The 20,895-nt window shown below is 42.7% G+C and overlaps 1 protein-coding gene across 5 annotated transcripts; it reads right to left on the bottom strand.

The window, feature by feature from the left end:
- Window positions 1–703: 703 nt before the first annotated feature.
- On the bottom strand, window positions 704–20,567 carry LOC128610550 (TBC1 domain family member 14-like). Of its 5 annotated transcripts, XR_008386377.1 has the most exons (13): window positions 12,673–12,726; window positions 12,319–12,425; window positions 11,719–11,801; window positions 11,497–11,614; window positions 10,396–10,502; window positions 9,008–9,094; window positions 7,682–7,776; window positions 6,541–6,612; window positions 6,144–6,272; window positions 4,703–4,812; window positions 1,770–2,040; window positions 1,091–1,674; window positions 704–910 (listed from the first exon to the last, which is right to left on the bottom strand). XR_008386377.1 is itself a non-coding variant. In XM_053629934.1 (12 exons), the coding sequence occupies exons 3-12, from the start codon at window positions 11,741–11,743 to the stop codon at window positions 1,618–1,620; spliced, it is 1,071 nt and encodes a 356-aa protein (XP_053485909.1). In that variant the 5' UTR covers window positions 11,744–11,801; window positions 12,319–12,425; window positions 20,505–20,567; the 3' UTR covers window positions 704–1,617. The 5 variants fall into 5 exon arrangements, 4 of the variants coding, with proteins under 4 accessions (XP_053485909.1, XP_053485910.1, XP_053485908.1 ...); XM_053629934.1 differs by lacking the exon at window positions 12,673–12,726 and adding an exon at window positions 20,505–20,567 and having other exon boundaries at window positions 704–1,674; XM_053629935.1 differs by lacking the exon at window positions 12,673–12,726 and adding an exon at window positions 20,404–20,533 and having other exon boundaries at window positions 704–1,674.
- Between the last annotated feature and the right edge of the window lie 328 nt (window positions 20,568–20,895).

Raw genomic sequence — 20,895 nt, 5'->3', positions numbered from 1 at the left:
TTCATCAGGGGGAAAGTGGAAGGTTTTAGACTGGACAAGTCAATCAGCAGACCTTCACCCAACTGATCAGCACCTCACCTCCTGAAGAGGAGACTGAAGGTAGAACCCCCCCGAAACAAACAACTACTGAAAGAAGCTGCAGGAAAAACCTGGAGAAGCTTCACAGGAGAATAAACTAACAGTTCTGTGATGTCCATGGATGGCAGGCTTGATGCAGTTACTTAAAATGAGAGATATGCAACCGAATATTAAGTGTCATTTACTTTCATTTACTTCAAGACATCTGTTCCTATACTTTTGCTTCACCTATAATCTAGCTACTCTGCCACCAAAGGTGCCATGTTCTAAGTCGTTTAACACGTCTACATGTAAATACCAGGAAATGAAAGCTGAAATTCTGATCTATTGTCTCATCTCCATCTTTTTATCTCAAAACAAAATATCTTCAGTGTATAGCAAAAAAAACAACAAAAGAATTGGATTTGCCGTTCCAATACTTTCGGAGCAGACTGTATGTAGACACCTGGTCATCACACACGTGTTTTTGAACATCCCATTCCAGATTTATTCCCCTTTGCTGTTATAATAACCTCCTTCACTCTTCTGGGAAGGCTTTCCACTAGATTTTGGGGCGTGGCTGTGGGGATTTTGAGCCGTGGCTGTGGGGATTTGTGTTCATTCAGCTACAAGAGCATTAGTGGGGTTGAGGTCAGGTGCTGATGATCATGTGAGGAGACTCCAGTTCCAGTTCATCTCAAAGGTGATGAGTCAGTGAGGTTGAGGTCAGGGATATGTGCAGGACACTCGAGTTCTTCCACCTTCTTCCAACCTTCACACACCACGTCTTCATGGAGCTCACTTTGTGCACACTGGGAACAGGTCTGAGTCTCTGAGTTCCAGTGAAGGGAAACTGTAATGCCACAGCATATAGTGTATACATCACACAGAAATAAAATAAGAACTGGATGAACAGATGGACGACAGCAGACTGGAGGAACCGACCACGCATGCTCAGTGCATGCATGGAAGGAAATAGCTGTCTCTTTCAAATAAAAAAGTACCTATAGTGCCGATTACTATTGTAACTTACTATTTAGTGCAGTAGTACGTGGTTCTCACCAGACAAACTAACCCAGGTACCATTTCAACGGCTCTGATTGGTCATTAGGTTCTTTCTCTTCTCCAGAGCAGCCAATAACACCACTGGCGTCTCACGCAGAGGTTCAGGAACCATCAGCAAACGTTTGGCTTGCTGTGTCGGAGTCCCAGCAGTGTGTGTGTGTGTGTGTGTGTGTGTGTGTGTGTACTGCATTAAGTCTCATGCCTTCGATCTTCACTCCCCAAAAAAAGTTGTTTGAATTACACAAACAGAAGTCCTGAGTCTGGAGGTTTAGCTTTAACACACACACACACACACACACACACACACACACATACACACACATACACACACATACACACACATACACACACATACACACACACATACACACACATACACACACATACACACACACACATACACACACATACACACACATACACACACACACACACACACACACACACACACACACACACGTCTTTATTCAAGTCTCTATGCGAGTGTGTGATTGGTCAATGCTTCAGCACAGGACTGGAATGTTCCGACTCCTTCTGCAGAGCCTGGAGCACCTGTAAGAGACCCAAACACAGCCATGAAGAAAAGAAGAATGAGGTCTTCATATAGAAGAAACACAGAAACAGAGACTGGTGAAAGACAGCGCCACCTGTGTCCAAGTCCTGTTCCTGCAGCTCATGCTGACACTGCTGATACAGGAGAAGAGTGTGTGCGACTGTGTGTGTGTGGAGATCTGCTCCGGTAGCCGTGTCAGGAACTGCGCCATATGGATGAAGTCCATGTGCGTGAGGACATCGGCATAGAAACGCAGGATCCCGAGAGCCGTGCGGAAGAGAAACTCCTCACCGTCTCGACAAAACACGTCCCACACGCGACATGCAACATCCAGTGGCAGAGACTTACTGTACAGGGTGAAGATCCTACACACAGTCAGACACAATGCATCACACCGCAGTAATGACATGCTATAGACATGTTATACAAACACACACACAGACACACACGCACACACAGACACAGACACAGACACACACACAAAACCCAACTACTCAAACTAATTTAACCAGAACCAAGAGGCCAGGTAAAGATTACACACACACACACACGCGCACACACACATATATACGGACACACACACACACACAGACACACACACACATTCAAAAACAACAACACTTCCTTTGGAAGCCCACTGAAAGTCAGAAGCGACGCTGCTGTTTCTGGTCCTAAATTTCACACATTTCTTTATCAGAACTTCGTTATCGGACATCTTTGGCCACAAAGAAGCTGAATTGGCCAAGGAATTCTTTCACGAGGCACAATTTTTTATACGCGTCCTTATTATTTTGACAAAAAATGGTAGAGGGTAAATCAGCATTAGCAAATGACAATTTGCTCGTGTTGGTTGTAGTTTGTAGCTTGAAGGTTCGTTCACACACACACACACACACACACACACACACACACACACACACACACACAGAGCGACCGGGCAGTGTTCATTTTCAGCGAGAGCTGGTGACTTCCGGCGGCATGCGTGACTGTGACGTGACCAAAGTTCGGAAGAGTTTTATTTTATGCAAATTTGGAGTGACTTGGTGCAGTGACTACCAATGGGAGTGAAGGCAGTAGAGCGCCGCGCTGCCCGCCAGTCCGAACCGCTTTGTGGATCCAGACGTAGACAGACAGACGGCCGTAATGGCGAGGCGCACACGCTGCTTCTCCTTCATCCCGTAGGATATGACGCACATATACACTGGTGGTGTATTTCAGTATACTATTACAACACATCACTTTTCTTCACAATGTCTTCCATGTTGATTTACACTGTAGCATGCTCAGCTTAGCGCTAGCCTCGTTCTCAAACCTCACCAGAGGTGCCGATGTGCTGACTTCCTTCTGAGCTGCATCTTTCTTCATACTGTCTGTATACGCGTTTAATGAGACGTTGTTTAACGTCAGGAAAAGAAGAAACCATGGTTGTAAGCTTTTTGTGTGTGTGTGTGTGTCAAACTGTAAATGGGAACTAACAGCAGGTAGGAGTTGGCTGGATTATGAACTCTGAAAGGACCAAAACTATAAGCTGCCGTGTTGTTACTGCTAAAAAACCCTGCGAGGAGAAAACGTATAACGTGTAAGCATGTGCAGATCTTTAAAAAAGAAAAAGCATTGGACAGAAAACCCGCCATTTTGGGTGAAGAGTCAAAGAGGAACATTTCCGCCATTGTCTTCACAGAAATATGAGAGGAAAGACTAAAAATGGTATGAAAACCAACACTTGACCCACTCTCTCTCTCACCCCCACACACACACACACACCCACACACTCACACTCACTATAGAAGTGTAAATGTTCCTACTAAGCCAGAAGAAGATGACGGCGTGACACTGTGACTCGTCATTATTTCTGTATAGCACTTTATTAACTTTATTAATGTAGAAGCACTGGCACGTGCTCAGTAACAGTGTGTTTGTCTGTAACTTTATGCATTTCTCAGACTTAACTGAACCTCACAATCTCACACACGATCTTGCACTTACTTGCACATACACCGTCAAACCGACCCCAGTTATTATAAATATAAAAAGGTGTGAATCTTCTAGTGAGACAAAAGCGATGCATAAACAGTTTCTGAACTAAACGTGTTAACCACACCGGGCTGACGAAGAAGAGGAAGAGGAGGGGGTCATCTTCCAGAAACCTACTGTAGGAGGTGTGAAACATTTTTGTCTTCGTCATCACAAAATAAAATCAGCGTTTTCAATACACAAACTGTTTGAGGTTTCAGGTTTTCAGGGAAAAAAAAACCCTAAAACAATTGCTTAATTCTAGAATACTAGACAAAATAATAATAAAATGGATTCTGAAATGAAGCGTAGTCTAGAAACTAAAAACCTGAGACGCAACAGCAGTAATCGATTCACGATTTCTCGCTTTTGTTTCGTTTGATTTGCAAACTAATAATGATTCAATTAAATGACTCAATGAATCAAATCACTGTTTAGTTCAAGGTAGATTCCGAAATACAGATTTCCCAGAAACTACAGAAATGAGGCCCAAATGCAGAACAGGGTGGGAATCTAGTATTTAGTGAATCTAGTGAATTTAGTATCTAAGTATTCACACCCCCCCGGAATTTTCCAGATTTTGTTGTGGTACAACCTGCAATTTAAATGGATTTTTATTTGGATTTCATGTAATGGACATACACAAAATAGTCCAAATTGCTGAAGTGAACTGAGAAAAAACAAACCAAAAAAACAACTTGTTTTAAAAAATTCTAAAAAAATTTAAAATAGAAAAGCGGTGCATGCATATGTATTCACCCCCTTTACTATGAAGCCCTTAAAATAAGATCTGAATTTAAATTGAAATTAAAAAAAAAGAGAAGAATGTAAAATAATGAAAACAAACAGGCCGAGTTTCTCACGACCCTGAGGGACGTCTTGGTGAGAAAACGATCAAACTCTGTAAATGAATCATTTTACCCAACTGACGAACCGAAAGCCTTAAACAATCTACATTATGTCATCATTATTAACGGAAACGCAACGTGACTCAGAAAATAAGGAGATACGTACCAATCAATGAGATAAATATCAGGTGTCAAGTTGTTACTCTTGAAATGTGCAAATAGCTTTGGTAGGTTTTCTTCAAAAAACACTTCGAATGCAGCGAAGTACATCAGCATCTGAGTAAAGCCAAAACAATACAGCATTAAGGAAACCTTTACTGTATGTCTGTTTTATTAGTATTATTATTATTTAATATTTGATCAAAACTTTGTGTGGATGACACGGAGCTGTTTTTATTTCATTAGCTATTAAAGATTAATCACCATGCATTGTTATTCCTCAATGTTAGGCAGGATTACAGCAGATTCGAATCGTCCAAAAAAGCAATAAAAGTGATAAAACTCAGTGATTCATATGTAAATGTCTTAACTAGTCGACAGTAATAGTTATTAGCAGTTATTCATGTTAGAAATAGGAATGAGAGGAGAACTTTGCCAAATGAAAAAAAAAATCTCAAATAACATGCGGTATCATTTATGAATATTTTGCATATTTTCGTAGTTTTGCAAAAAAGTCGTAAACGTTTTCCGAGGCCAAAGTGAACTAAAATTAAAATTCTCACCAGATTCACAACAGCCTCGGATTTTCTCCATACTCGTGTGTTTATGTTGATAAACGCCAAACGGTCATAAGTGTAATTCTTCCAGTAACGCAGCTCAGCCACTGCAGCGCGTTGGCTTCCACAGACACACACTAACACTACCGCCTTTCATAGGGCGCCATTACTTTTGTCCCCATCAAATGGCTAGACTTCTTAATTTATGGATTTGTTTTGCAATCGCTTTCTTTCACAAAATGTTTCTTACACTGGTGAGCAACTGAAATAAAGGAATGACTTAAACTTAAACTGTATATAACATCACATTCTACCACGGGCTCTGTCTGAATACTCGATTCTGATTGGCTGTCAGGTGTGTGGCTCAAACCGTATAATGTACAGGTAGTTCCAGTCCGTTTAATCACCGTCCTAAATTAACGCGCTGCCTATAAGCGACCGTAACCATAGTAACATACAGTTAAACTCACAGCTTCAATATTAGTAGAGACTAGGTTGTATTATAATTCATTCAAATAAATGTAATCTTGTCGCACTACTGTATCTACGTTATCGCTGCAAACATCAACGACAGCTTTAACTGGTCAGGGCTGCCGAGCGATCATGGTATAATCGGGATAATCCATGGCTAGGTGTGCGTTACACCATTTTAACGCACTCGGGTGGTTTCTTGCCTTCGTGTCGTGCTTTAAAATCGTGTGACGCACCTAGCCGTGGATTCTCCCTTACGTAACTTGGCAACAATTATACAATCTGAAGCCAATCAATCGGGGTTCACATTAGTGCATCTCCTTATATGTAAATTTACACAATGAGAAATGAAAAATGGATTGTCATTTATTGTGTGTGTGTGTGTGTGTGTGTCTTTGTGTGTTTCCACCAGAGACTCACAAGGCTATGGTCCACTCTGTAGAAAGCCATCTGACACGGTTTGTTCAGCAGGTTGGCAAAAGCGATGAAGGCATCAGCTGTGTTCATGTTCAAGATCAACACTGCAGCAATGAATGACATTCCCTGTACCTACACACACACACACACACACACACACACACACACACACACACACTTTTGTTTATATACAGTATACTGAATACTATTACGCCAGGTTACAGCGGTCATATGGTTGTAAACAGGAAGTCTATGTTTATCTACAGACATACCCTGTAACAAGCCTCTCACTCTCTTTTGTCTTTCATGACAAAATGACGGAGTTAATGACGGAGGAACCCAGTGATTTCCTTTTAAGTGTGTGTGTGTGTGTGTGTGTGTGTGTGTTGCAGTAACGTACATATCCCATGTCAGGCCGGTAACAGGTGTACGCTCCCAGAATGTTGTGCAAGACATCATGATAAGGTCCTCCCTGTGCAACAAAAAAACAAACAAACCACAATATCAAGATATTAGAAGGCTTTCTCCTTCACTGCTGTAGAATTCTGGATTCTGATTGGTCAGAAGGTGTGGACCGATCGCCTACAGCAGCAGCTCTGACACTGTTACGGTGAGGTTTTCGGTCCTGACCACAAGGCGCCTCCTCAAACGGTTGCGCAACAGACCATTCAGAACAACAGCAGCATTAAAACAGTGTTTGAACTCCATAACCTTCTAGTTGCAGCTTTGGACCCTGTGTTTACTGCAAGGTCTTATTGTCCTGTTTAAATGTTAGGGGTTAGTTAAGTGCTTGTGGAAGAGGTGGGTCTTTAGCTGTTTTTTGAAGATAGTGACAGATTGTGAGGGCACGTAAACCTCAAGAAGAGTGCTGAGGTAAAGGGGTGCTTTCCCAGACAAGGTCTTGTACGTGAGCATCAAGGCCCAGGAAGCCAGTGGAGGGAGCGTGCGTCCTTTTGGGCTGGTTGAAAGCAAGGCGTTCTGCTGCGGTCTGAATCATCTGAAGGGCTTCACTTCCTGTTGCAGTTTATTTGTGTCCTGTCAGCACCGTGTATGTCGTGCATGCATCTCACACAAACGTCATTTCATCTCACTGTGTTCGGCTGAGATGGCAATAAAGATAAAGATCTACTTGCATCCTGCATTTACATTTACCGTAGCAGTCAGCTTTTTGTACATGTGGGCGGGGCATTAACTCGGCTGAACGTAGACACGCCTCCAGACCGCGTTATGCCCCGAGGCTGCTGCTGTCACGAGCGATGTCAGAGAGGTAATTAACAGGCGTACAGTCCAAGTTTAAAACCAGACGAAACAATTCTCCAATATATACAGCAGCTACTCACGCTTCATATATCCCATTTAATTCTACGTCTAATTTTACACTAAAACCGAAACTCCGTGACCTTTAAACCCCGTAAACTGAACCCTTTGCGTCACAGAAACACAAAAGAGCGCAGAATCAAAAATACAGCAAATAAAACAGAACGATGCCAAAACTCCAGCAATAACAAAACATAAATATTCAATTAAACAGAAGATCTGACCTGCTGGAATATGCAGAGGCTGGGGAACGTTCTGGAAATGTCCAACTTTATCAGTTCTAAACTTGCCTCGCGATCGGCATGAGACAAACCCGCATCTGTAAAAAAAAAAAAAAACAACAAAAAAAAAACAAAAAGCAAAATCATACGGAATAATAAAAATACAATTAAATACCAAAACACAAGACATGAAAATGAATTCCTGTTTAAAACTAGTACAACAAACGAGATATAATGATTAAAAAAAATGTAAAGTATATATTATAATTTTTTAATGATATACATTTTCAAGACTATATCACTCATCCTGAAAGGAAATTCTCTTATATCATGCACTCTCATATTTTGAACTGTATTAAGACACCTTGGATACGGGGAATACTGGGTTGTAGTTTCTGTTTGTGTGTCTCTGTGCTATTAAATACCTATGATGAATGTATACATTTAATGACCTCTTTAAATAAGCTGATCAACTGCCATCCTTTCTTATAGCTGGCACATGTATTTTCTGTCTCTTGAAAAGACTGATTTTCATAGTGTGCTGTGTGTTTTTTTGTTTTGTCTATCTGTCTGGCCCCTGCGCCAGTAGAAACCGTCCACGCACTGCCGTTATCAATTTGTATAAATACTTCTGCTCTGCATGAATAAAGTGGGATTTCTGTGTGAGCATGCATGAAGTCAGTGTGTGTTCATTTTAGACCCCCCAGGAGGCCTGAACGCTCCACGGTAAAATACACTTTCTAGCTCATAGCAGCACAGAACTAAAAGTTTATAGAAGTAATGGTAGAACAGGCTGAAAGGGCTGACGGAGGTCTGGAAGACATAATCTGAGATTTGGAGATTCCTGAGATGTACGGAAATCCCACAATTTGAAATTCTAACACCCCTAATCTGAATTGAAAAATACTGAATAGTCTTTAGCTTGTGAAATTAAACTTACCCTACTTATACCTCACAATCAAGCAACAAGTACAATCTTTCATATATTAGATTACTTTTATACATTTATATATTATCTATATATATATTTCTCTTTGATAAATAGTCGTTCCCTCACCAGCCTCCTTTTTTCTCTCTCTCTCTCTTAAAATTTTTCTTAAACACACTGGATTACACACGTTTTATAACCGGTTTATTGTTAGCACGGCGTCCCTGTGAACGAGGCCGTTGCTATAGAAACGATAACGTATTAGAACGAGCGCGTTAATATAAACCTGCGCCGCTGTCGGAGCTGCTGTTCTAGAAAACTAATCACCGCCTTCTGACCAATCACGATGCAGACTTCGACAGCGCCGTGGTGTAAAGACGAGTAAAGGTGATGGTACACACCTCCTGTGTCGTTTTCTGTTGTGGTGACTGATGGAGGTGAAGCGCTCCATTTCTCCTTCGCTCTCGCCAAACAGATATCATACAGCTCTGCTTGACACACACATACACACACACACACAAAATATCAGTCTAGTCAATCTTAAATAACCATTATTAGGATAATATATATATATATATATATATATATATATATATATATATATATATATATATATATATATATATATATATATATATATACAGCCATCAAAACTCTGGAATAACACAAATTATGGGAATTGTGCTGTGATAAAAAATCCAAAATAAATCAAAATAATTTAATATAGCATATTCAAAGTAGACACGCTTTTCGCCTAGAATATCCATAAATGTGTTTTTGGCATTTTCTTGAGCGATTTCTTGAGGAATTTCCCTGAGATGCTTTTTAACCAGTATTAAAGGAGTTCACACCGACGCTGGACTCTTATCGGCTGCTATTCGGAATATTTGCTCAGAGTCGTCGGTTTAAATAAAAAATTTTTTGTAAATAAGATGTTAGTTTTCTAATGAAAGAAACGAATACGTCGGCAAGATTATATTTTTGTCTATGACACCGATTTCACACATTTAATCACACACCTTCAGATCAAAAGGATTTTAACATCATGAGAAACATTTCAGTCGAGTGTCCACAAACTTTTGACCGGTGGTGTGTGTGTGTGTGTGTAATATTATATATATATATATATATATATATATGTAAAATGATTTATTTAAAAAAAAAATCTATCAGCATTCGGTACACAATCGCATCATTAACAAATATCCCTGAACATAAAAAGAAGACAAAATTACACAAATATGCTGTCAAATATTATCCAGAGTCATTAAAATCTCATGAAGTAATAAAATAAAACTGTTATTACAGTTTTTTTTTTTTTAATCGTATGAAAACCAAGTGGTAAATATCACAGATGTACAGTATGAGGGTGCCAGGCGAACACTTTACCAGCAGGTGGGGAAATCACTACACAATAGAAGTTATGTTTCGTTAAAGATTCTTTTGTAGAGCAGAAGTGTGAGTTTGTTGATCAGTGTGTTTGAGCTCAGCACTGATGATGAAACAATCCCACACCGGTGAGAACAAGCGGGGAATCTAATGATGTCATTAATATAATGATATAACTGAAATAGATAGCATTTCCTTTTCAGTGATAAATAATAGATTTTTTTAAGACATTAAAGAAAAGCATCATTAAACAGGTTTTTTTTTTTGAAGGGATGATGGACAGTTGATACAAATCTCTAAACTTACAATCACATTCATTACTATAATCACTAATACACACACACACACACACACACACACACACACACACACACACACACACACACACACACAAACCCACCGTGTGTGATGTTGAGCTCGTTGCCTATAGCGAGGCTCCACACTCGTCCTCTTACACTCGGGGGAATTCCCTGCCACCACAAATCCCTCACTCGCTTAGAGCTGTGCCTGAGAGAGAGAGAGAGAGAGAGAGAGAGATTATGCACTGATATGGCTTGTATGAAGTTTCATTGTGTGTGAGAGTGTGTGTGTGAGTGTGTGAGAGAGTGTGTGTGTGAGAGAGAGTGTGTGACAGAGAGTGTGTGTGAGAGTGTGTGTGAGAGAGAGTGTGTGAGAGAGTGTGTGAGAGAGTGTGTGAGAGAGTGTGTGAGAGAGAGTGTGTGTGAGAGAGAGAGAGAATGTGAGAGAGAGTGTATGACAGTGTGTGAGAGAGAGTGTGTGTGTGTGTGAGAGAGAGTGTGTGAGAGAGAGTGTGAGAGAGAGAGTGTGTGTGTGAGAGTGTGTGTGAGAGAGTGTGTATGACTGTGTGAGAGAGAGTGTGTGTGAGAGTGTGTGAGAGAGTGTGTGTGTGTGAGAGAGTGTGTGAGAGAGTGTGTGTGAGAGAGTGTGTGAGAGAGTGTGTGAGAGAGTGTGTGAGAGTGTGTGAGAGAGAGTGTGTGTGAGAGAGAGAGAGAATGTGAGAGAGAGTGTATGACAGTGTGTGAGAGAGAGTGTGTGTGTGTGTGAGAGAGAGTGTGTGAGAGAGAGTGTGAGAGAGAGAGTGTGTGTGTGAGAGTGTGTGTGAGAGAGTGTGTATGACTGTGTGAGAGAGAGTGTGTGTGAGAGTGTGTGAGAGAGTGTGTGTGTGTGAGAGAGTGTGTGAGAGAGTGTGTGTGAGAGAGAGTGTATGACAGTGTGTGAGAGAGAGTGTGTGTGAGTGTGTGAGAGAGAGTGTATGACAGTGTGTGAGAGAGAGTGTGTGTGAGTGAGAGTGTGTGAGAGAGAGTGTGTGAGAGAGTGTGTGAGAGAGAGTGTGAGAGAGAGTGTGTGAGAGAGTGAGAGTGTGTGAGAGAGAGTGTGTGTGAGAGAGTGTGCGTGTGAGACAGTGTGCGTGTGAGACAGTGTGCGTGTGAGACAGTGTGCGTGTGTGAGACAGTGTGTGTGTGTGTGAGACAGTGTGTACACGCTGTGCCAGTTTGGCAGGATCTCTTGACTCCAGGTGAGTGCTGCATTGCCGATACTCTCCTCTAATCGCACTCTCTCCTCCAACTGCCTCCTCCTCTTCTGAGCCTCCTTCAGCTCTACACACACACATTGAGAGAAGTGTAACGTTCAGCACACACACACACACACACACGCGCGCACACACACGCGCGCACACACACACACACACCCACACACCCACCTCGCTTCTTGGCCTGAGCCACCATCTCTTCATACTGCTGTTTGTGTTTCTGAGCTTCTTCTGCTGGCTTCGCTGGGAGATTCCTGTAACACACACACAGTGTTCATTTGTGGGTGCCAATACTATTGGAACAGTACAGTTCAACTGAAGAACTATGAGTTCTCAATACTGATATTGTAGAAATGTGATAATACCGTGGATCGGTATTGGTCCATAGAGAGGGCGAAAATACTGTGGATCGGGATTGGTCAACTGAGATAATACGGTGGATTATGATTGGTCAACAGAGAGGGTGATAATACGGTGGATTGGGATTGGTCGATGGAAAGGGTGATAATACGATGGATTGGGATTGGTCGATGGAAAGGGTGATAATACGGTGGATTGGGATTGGTCGATGGAAAGGGTGATAATACGGTGGATTGGGATTGGTAGATGGAGAGGCTGGTAATACGGGATTGGTTGAGGGAGAGGGTGATAATACAGTGGATTGTGATTGGTCGATGGAGAGCGTAATAAGGTGCTATAAAGAGATCTGGAGATATAAATGATATAAAAGATATATAAAATACATCTTTCTGGAGATATAAATGAACTCACGCAGGTCGGTGCTCCAGTATGAGAGCGGTGGTGGAGAGCGGCTCAAACTCCAGATGTTTCCTCACACTCTGTCTAGGAGATGCAGAATCACCGGCCTTTTCATTTTCCTGCAAAACACACACACACACACACACACGCACACACGCACACACGCACACACGCACACACGCACACACGCACGCACACAGACAGACAGAACATGCTTGTTAACAGTACATCATCCTTCACCTCTGTACACCGCTTACTGTTTATTACTGAGCTAATATACTGGATGATCCATATAGCATTTATAGCACCTTATATAATCCACATAACCTCGAATATACATTATGTGACTGTTCATATGAGACATACAGAATTCATAACACTTTCCTGACACGGTGTATGATGTATATACCAACTACAGCAGGTGAGTACCTATTTAACCTTATTATACCTATATAATTCATATGGAATTATCTGTTCATATGGAATTTAGAACACCTTATGATGCCCTATTTAGAACCCATATGGCATCTAAAACACCTCACATGATCCATACTGCATCAGTAACACCAATACAGCACCTATTACATCTTAACCTTATTACAGTCGCAATTCATATAGCCTTTATAACATCTTATGACCCTTTATATAATCCATACATCTACTGGCCCTAGATATAATCCATACAGCATTGACAACTGCTTATAACATCACATCTGTACATATGGTATCTACAGCATCTTGTGAGACTCTAGATCAAATAACATCTATAGCACCTTACATAGCACATGCAGCACCTGGTGTGACTTCATAGTGTATCCGTACGCCATGAATATCGCCTCTATGTAACTCTATACTGTATATGAGTTATATATATCGTTTATAATGCCCCATGTAGTGCCATACTCTAACTATATAGTGTTTATAACCACTTATATAATCTATATAGAACACAACTTTAACAAATACAGTAGAATGATGTGTATTCAGAGAAATACAGGACAGTGTACGTGTGTGTGTGTGTGTGTGTGTACTGCATAATTCAAACCAAGAGTATGTGGTTAACTTGACAAGCTGATAAGAACCCGACACACACACACACACACACACACACACACACACACACAAGGCTGCCCCAGTTTCCAGTGTATGTAAGGACACTTTGTGTTTGAGCTCCTCTATATTGTGTTTCTCTGGATTGTAAATAATTCAGAGGCAGGCTGGAGTTTCAGGCGCTTATCAGCAGCGGAAACTTAGCTAGCACAAAACACGCACGCACGCACGCACGCACGCACGCACGCACGCACGCACGCACGCACGCACGCACGCACGCACGCACGCACGCACGCACGCACGCACGCACGCACGCACGCACGCACGCACGCACGCACACACACACACACACACACACACACACACACACACACACACACACTGTATAGCTTTTCCTTTAGGCTACCCTCAGGATATCTTTCTCTAATGCTGATACACAACACTAATGCTAGATATCAATGAAGCAACAGTGAATAATTTTAATGTAGAATAACTGTAGCATGTAAACAGTGGGCTTGAGCACACTTCTGGGTTTTGAAGTATTAATACTGTGCCATTATTTATACACAGCAGACTGGAAAGTGATGAGAAAATGTTTTTGGCCATTTTTCTCATTTAAGTAAGAAGCAAGTGTTTATTAAACTATTTCATAGATAAAACATGACCCTCAGCACGGAAGAAATGTCTCTGATTAAGACTCGTCCGCTTGAATGTCCTCCATCTTATCCATTATTCAATACAGTTATATTCATGTATTTAATTTTATCCTCGAATGACACTCCATAGTGTTTTTGAGTGCATTTACAACCTACTGTACGTTTCAGCGTAACATATTGTGGATCCATTGGCACTGGACTTAACTCTGCTCCTCACTCGAGTCGATGTCACGTATGAAAAATGTTCTTAAGTTCAAGATCAGAATCAAGCATAGCTGAGACCTGCCCCTGTTTTAGACAAACTCCGCCCCTGTGTGTGTAATTCGCGTGAAACTTTGGAATAATGCTTAAGTCTGCAGTTGCTTTTGTAACTAGTAATTATACTGCTGCAGTGTCCGCCCTGTAATTGTACTGCTGCAGCATCCACCCTGCAATTTTACTGCAGCGTCCGCCCTGTAATTTTAATGCAGCGTCCACCCTGTAATTGTACTGCTGCAGCGTCCGCCTGTAATTTTAATGCAGCGTCCACCCTGTAACTGTACTGCTGCAGTTTCCGCCCTGTAATTTTAATGCAGCGTCCACCCTGTAATTGTACTGCTGCAGCGTCCGCCTGTAATTTTAATGCAGCGTCCACCCTGTAATTGTACTGCTGCAGTTTCCGCCCTGTAATTTTAATGCAGCGTCCACCCTGTAATTGTACTGCTGCAGCGTCCGCCTGTAATTTTAATGCAGCGTCCACCCTGTAATTGTACTGCTGCAGCGTCCGCCCTGTAATTTTAATGCAGCGTCCACCCTGTAATTGTACTGCTGCAGCGTCCGCCCTGTAATTTTAATGCAGCGTCCACCCTGTAATTGTACTGCTGCAGCGTCCGCCTGTAATTTCAATGCAGCATCCACCCTGTAATTGTACTGCTGCAGTTTCCGCCCTGTAATTTTAATGCAGCGTCCGCCCTGTAATTGTACTGCTGCAGCGTCCACCCTGCAATTTTACTGCAGCGTCCGCCCTGCAATTTTACTTCAGCGTCCACCCTGTAATTTTAATGCAGCGTCCACCCTGTAATTGTACTGCTGCAGCGTCTGCCCTGTAATTGTACTGCTGTAGTGTCCGCCCTGTAATTTTTACGGCAGCGTCCCCCCGTAATTGTGCTGCTGCAGCGTCCACCCTGTAATTTTAATGCAGTGTCCACCCTGTATTTTTACTGCTGCAGCGTCCGCCCTGTAATTGTACTGCTGCAGCGTCCACCCTGTAATTGTACTAATGCAGCGTCCGCCCTGTAATTGTACTGCTGCAGCGTCCGCCCTGTAATTTTCCTGCTGCAGTGTCCGCCCTGTAATTGTCGGGTCCACCCTGTTATTGTCGTGTCCACATTTTAATTGTCGGGTCCATCCTTTAATTGTCAGGTCCACCCTGTTATTGTCATGTCCCCCCTTTAATTGTCGGGTTCACCTTTCAACTGTCACATCCAACCTTTAACTGCAGTGTCCGCCCTGTAATTGTACTGCTGCAGCTTCCGCCCTGCAATTTTACTGCAGCGTCCGCCCTGCAATTGTACTGCTGCAACGTAATTTCACTGCTGTAATTTCACTGCTGCAGCATCCGCCCTGTAATTTCACTGCTGTAATTTCACTGCTGCAGCATCCGCCCTGTAATTTCACTGCTGTAATTTCACTGCTGCAGCATCCGCCCTGTAATTTCACTGCTGTAGCAGCGTCTGCCCTGTAATTGTACTGCTGCAGCGTCCGCCCTGTAATTTTACTTTATTGTCATGTGCACCCTTTAATTGTCATGTAATTGTCAGGTCCACCCTTTAATTGTTGTGTCCACCCTGTTATTGTCGTGTCTATCCTTTAATTGTTGTGTCCACCCTTTAATTGTCGGGTCCACCTTTCAAAGGTCATGTCCACCCTTTAATTGTCGGGTCCACCTTTCAACGGTCATGTCCACCCTTTAATTGTCGTGTCCACCCTGTTATTGTCGTGTCCACCTTTCAACGGTCATGTCCAACCTTTAACTGTCCTGTAGTTGTCGTGTCCACCCTTTAATTGTCGTGTCCCCCCTTTAATTGTCGTGTCTGCCCTTAAATGGTCCTTTAATTGTCGTGTCCGCCCTTTAATTGTCATGTAATTGTCGGGTCCACCCTTTACTTGTCATGTAATTGTCCTGTCCACCCATTAATTGTCGTGTCCACCCTTTAATTGTCATGTACACCCCTTTAATTGTTGGGTCCACCTTTCAACTGTCATGTCCAACCTTTAATTGCCGGGTCCACCCTTTAATTGTCGAGTCTACTGTTATTGTCGTGTCCATCCTTTAATTGTCAGGTCCACCCTGTTATTGTCATGTCCCCCCTTTAATTGTCGGGTTCACCTTTCAACGGTCATGTCCACCCTGTTATTGTTGTCCAACCTTTAATTGTCCTTTAATTGTCGTGTCCCCACTTTAATTGTCAGGTCCACCCTTTAATTGTCATGTTCATCTTTTAATAGTCAGGTACATTGTCATTGTCGTGTCCATCCTTTAATTGTCGTGTCCACCCTTTACTTGTCATGTCCATCCTGTAATTGTCGTGTCCATCCTGTAATTGTCGTGTCCACCCTTTAATTGTCATGTCCATCCTGTTATTGTTGGGTCCACTGTTATTGTCGTGTCCATCCTTTAATAGTCGGGTCCACTGTTATTGTCGTGTCCATCCTGTTATGGCTCAGTCCACTCTGTTTAGTACAGGTTTTGCCTATAACAGAGTCATCAAAAGTAATATTTTTTGTTGCAAATATTTCAGAGAAATAACCCACAGTAGAGCAGCAACATAAATAAATAAAGGTGATCGGAGATGAAGATCCAGGGGGTCCAGTGTGCCATAATGTGAACTGGCTCTATTCAGACAGGAAACTGAACCTGTGCTGTTTTGTGCCTCAGACGAGAGGAACAGTGAGGTTTGAAATGGGAGACACGGTAAGAACCGTCAGCACTCTGTCAGTGTATATAATCTAAAAGCCCTGACACACACAGAGAGAGAGAGAGAGAGAGAGAGAGAGAGAGAGAGAGAGAGAGAGAGAGAGGGTGAATGAGTCATCATGAAAAGGTGAGGTCTGTTCTGGTGGTCTATATGAGGGACTACTAACATCCACACTGCTGGAGCAGGACTACAGTACATACACTAACACACTATATACGGATTTCTTTTAACACCTCTCTTACTGTAAATAGAAATGTGACAAACTTGGTCTTCTGCATCTTGTACTTGCAACACACACACACACACACACACACACACACACACAAACAGACACAAGAATGTTAGCTGTTATCGGTTTAAATTTGTAACACGTTTGATTCCCAATACTCTGTTGTGTTGCATTATGGGTAAAGCAGTAACAGGACCCCCACTGGAGTTAACGCGCGCGCGCGCACACACACACACACACACACACTCTTCCTCACAATACACACTCACCATGAACACGACAATGCTGATGAGGCATCTAGAGTTCAGTGTTTCGTACCCCATAATCCGTCATGGCCGCGAGTGCCTCCCTCACAAACACACGCCTGACACTGACACACACACACACACACACAGTCGTTACACACACACACATGCAGCTATAAAGGCACACGTCTCAGTTTCTCAAACACTCACACACACACACACACACACACACACACACTCAGGACAAAGTGGAGGATGATGACGTGAGGAAAGAGGACAGGACACGCCCATACTGCATCTCTCTCTCTCTCTCTCTCTCTCTCTCTCTCTCTCTCTCATTAACTCTCACTCAGCAATCATGCTCTCTATCGCTCCTTATCACTGCCTTCCCTGCTCCCTGTCCATCTCTCTCTCACCTATCACTCTCTCTCCTCCCTCACTTTCAGTCTCTTCTTCAGCGTCTCTTGCTTTTACTCTATTACTGTCTTCCCCGTTCTCGCAGTCCATTTCTCTCTCTCTCTCTCTCTCTCCCCCCCACCCTAGATTTCTCACTAACCTTGTTTTCTATCTCTGTTCCCCTCAATCAGTCCTGTATTTCCCTACTCACTAGTTAACAGTGCTCTCACTCTCTCTGTATCCATCTCTCTTTATAACTCTCACCCCTGCTCTTTCTTTTCTTTTCTAGCTATTATTCTGTTTATTTCTGTCTTTTCCACTCCCTCACTCTCCTGTTTCACTGCTTTGGCTCTTGCCCTTTGCTTCTCTCTCTGCTTCTACCACCAAAGTCTTTCTCTCTCTCTGTCTCTCAGTCTTTCTGCCTCTTTCACCGTGTCTTACTCCCTCTCTCCATTTTAGAGTCTCTCTCTCTCGCTCTCTGTGTTGTTCTGTCCCTCACTCTTTCTCCCTGTCTTACTCTTGTAGTTATGGTGTGGTCACATGTAGTTATGATGTAGTTATATGTAGTCATGGTGTAGTCATATGTAGTCATGGTGTAGTAATGGTGTAGTTACATGCAGTTATGGTGTAGTCGTGGTGTAGTCATATGTAGTCATGGTGTAGTAATGGTGTAGTTACATGCAGTTATGGTGTAGTAATGGTGTAGTTACATGCCGTTATGGTGTAGTCGTGGTGTAGTCATATGTAGTCATGGTGTAGTCATATGTAGTCAGTCATGGTGTAGTCATATGTAGTCATGGTGTAGTCATATGTAGTTATGGTGCAATTAGGGTGTAGTCATGGTGTAGTTATATGTAGTTATGGTGTAGTTATATATAGTCATGGTGTAGTTATATGTAGTCATGGTGTAGTTATATGTAGTCATGGTGTAGTTATATATAGTCATGGTGTAGTCAGGCAGAGGTCCTAGCATATAGATCCCCACAGCTCAACACACTTGTATGTAGCATCTCCACGATGTCTTCATTACACTACGGAGATTCCGAGAGAGGAATATAAAAGAGCACATAAGAAAACATCTTTGTTGATTGGCTAAGGTGTTAGTTGCTCTTGAGCGGAACGTGGGATTTTTCAAATTGTTTGGATGTATTTATCAAGTTCTAGTTGGTGCCAGATTACGATGCCCCCTGAATCTCAGGTTTTCCGGAGGATTATAGATATTTCATGGTAACCTGAAGGATAAAGAGTGACTTGATCAGTTCTGCGCCGTGTCTCTTGTAATATTATAATGTCCGTATCTGACACGTTTTCTTCAAACGTTCCACTTTGTGGTAGTTAATGATTTCATTTGCTCAAGAAGATTAAGAAATTGAACAATCTTCACAGTCCTCTGGAGTAATACAAACCCAACTCTAACTAAGTATATATACATGTTTGTATATGTGGTTTTTTTTTTAAAACAGTGTTTGTATCTTTTGATTGAGTTTGTTCTCCAGGTGTTGTACGTGATGTTCCCTGATTCCTACCAGCTCCACCTCTGGTAGGGAGAGGCGGTTTCCGATTTGACTGACAGACTGCTCCAGCTGTGAGTCTCAGTTACTAATCCTAGGCTCCACCCCCTCCGGCCCTTCCTCCGAGTCCTGATCTTCACAGCCTGAACAGAGCTGAGGCATGCTTCACTCTCCTGGAACATTACGCTAGATGTTTCCAGTTAGAAATGCCTTGTTTGCGTCGTCTTCTTCATGAATTTGTCGACCATTACAGATGATATGTTTGTAATACGTACAGATAACCCTGCGCCGAGTATACTACAGTCTTCTGTGTAGAGGAGCAGAATTGTGATGATTGCCTGGTCTCCTTCTCGTGAAAGGTCTGCCTGTGGATTTTTCTTCAGCAGGCCGTGTTTATAGGTTTTCTTGTCCTCTGCACTCGTGACATGCGAGTGAGGGAAAGGCTCTCCTGATACGCCTTCCATTGTGTTGTTTTGTTTTTCCATCCATCACCGCTGCTAGTTTAACTACAAGTTACTTAGCCGACAAATCGTGTCTCTTAGCCTCACTCATTATGTAATAATCTTTAAAAATGGAGTACAGATCGTAACTCAGTCTCTCCTGTAAGTTGGATTTGAACTGATTCCAGTATCTTCTGTTTTTGTCCGTCTGTCCTCCAAACTGCTCGTATTAATGCCTCTCTCGGTCTTTCACTCTGCTTCTACAGCTCTTAGCTACTGTCACTTTCGCGCTTCGTGCCCCTCTCTCTTTCTCTCTCTCTCCCCCTGTCTTACTCTCGCTCATCTTTCTGTCCTTGTCTCTCTCTCACCCTACGTCTGTGTGTCCTATAGTCTCTCTCGCGCTTCGTCTCTCTCTCTCTTTCTCCCTGTCTTCTCTATGCCTCATATTCTCTCTCTCTCAGCTTCTAGCGCTCTTCCATCCGTCTCCCATTTCTTTTGCGCTCTCTCGCTCTCCCATTTCACTGTTTTGTCTCTCATCCGTAGCTTCTGTCTGTCTCATATGTTTTCTCTCTTCCAGGTTCGCTCATTCTGTCTCTCACACACACACACTTACAGGAGAGCGTGATTTTAACCATGCAGAGCCTCCAAATGTGGCGTGTGTTTGTGTGTGTGAGAGACGGTGCTATTAGTCAGTATTGCAGTTCTCTGACTCACTCCTTCGTCTCAGCCGTAATAAATCCAGAGTAGACGAAGGAAGCGTCCCAAATCCTGTTGTTAATCCACCCTCATCCACTTCCCCATACGCAGCGCAGGTGACGTAACCCACATAAACAACATAAATCTGAACGCACTTCCAAACTGTCCATCATTCTGTCCTTATGGAACGCCGATGCGGATTTGAGCGCTAGAAACTGAAGCACGGTTCTTTCTCGAGACGCAGGCAAGGAAGGACTCCTTTCTGTTTCAGCCTGCATCATTACTCCCATCCCCAGCACTTTTTAAACCATGGTTACACCCGTGATTGTGTAACACAAGTCTATTGTCCTGCGTGTGCGCGTGGGTGTCAGGTGCACGATAACTCGCCCAAGCAGTTGCGCAGGATAAT

The sequence above is a fragment of the Ictalurus furcatus genome, chromosome 7, assembly GCF_023375685.1.
Source record: "Ictalurus furcatus strain D&B chromosome 7, Billie_1.0, whole genome shotgun sequence".
NCBI classification, from domain to species: Eukaryota; Metazoa; Chordata; class Actinopteri; order Siluriformes; family Ictaluridae; genus Ictalurus; species Ictalurus furcatus.
This window is presented reverse-complemented; position numbering and strand designations above follow the sequence as displayed.

Coding starts and splice junctions, on each gene's coding strand:
- LOC128610550 (XM_053629933.1), bottom strand. Junction 4,813..6,143: donor ACAGAGTGGACCATAGCCTT/GTGAGTCTCTGG, acceptor GGCTTTACTCAG/ATGCTGATGTACTTCGCTGC. Junction 1,675..1,769: donor GGAACAGGACTTGGACACAG/GTGGCGCTGTCT, acceptor GGTCTCTTACAG/GTGCTCCAGGCTCTGCAGAA.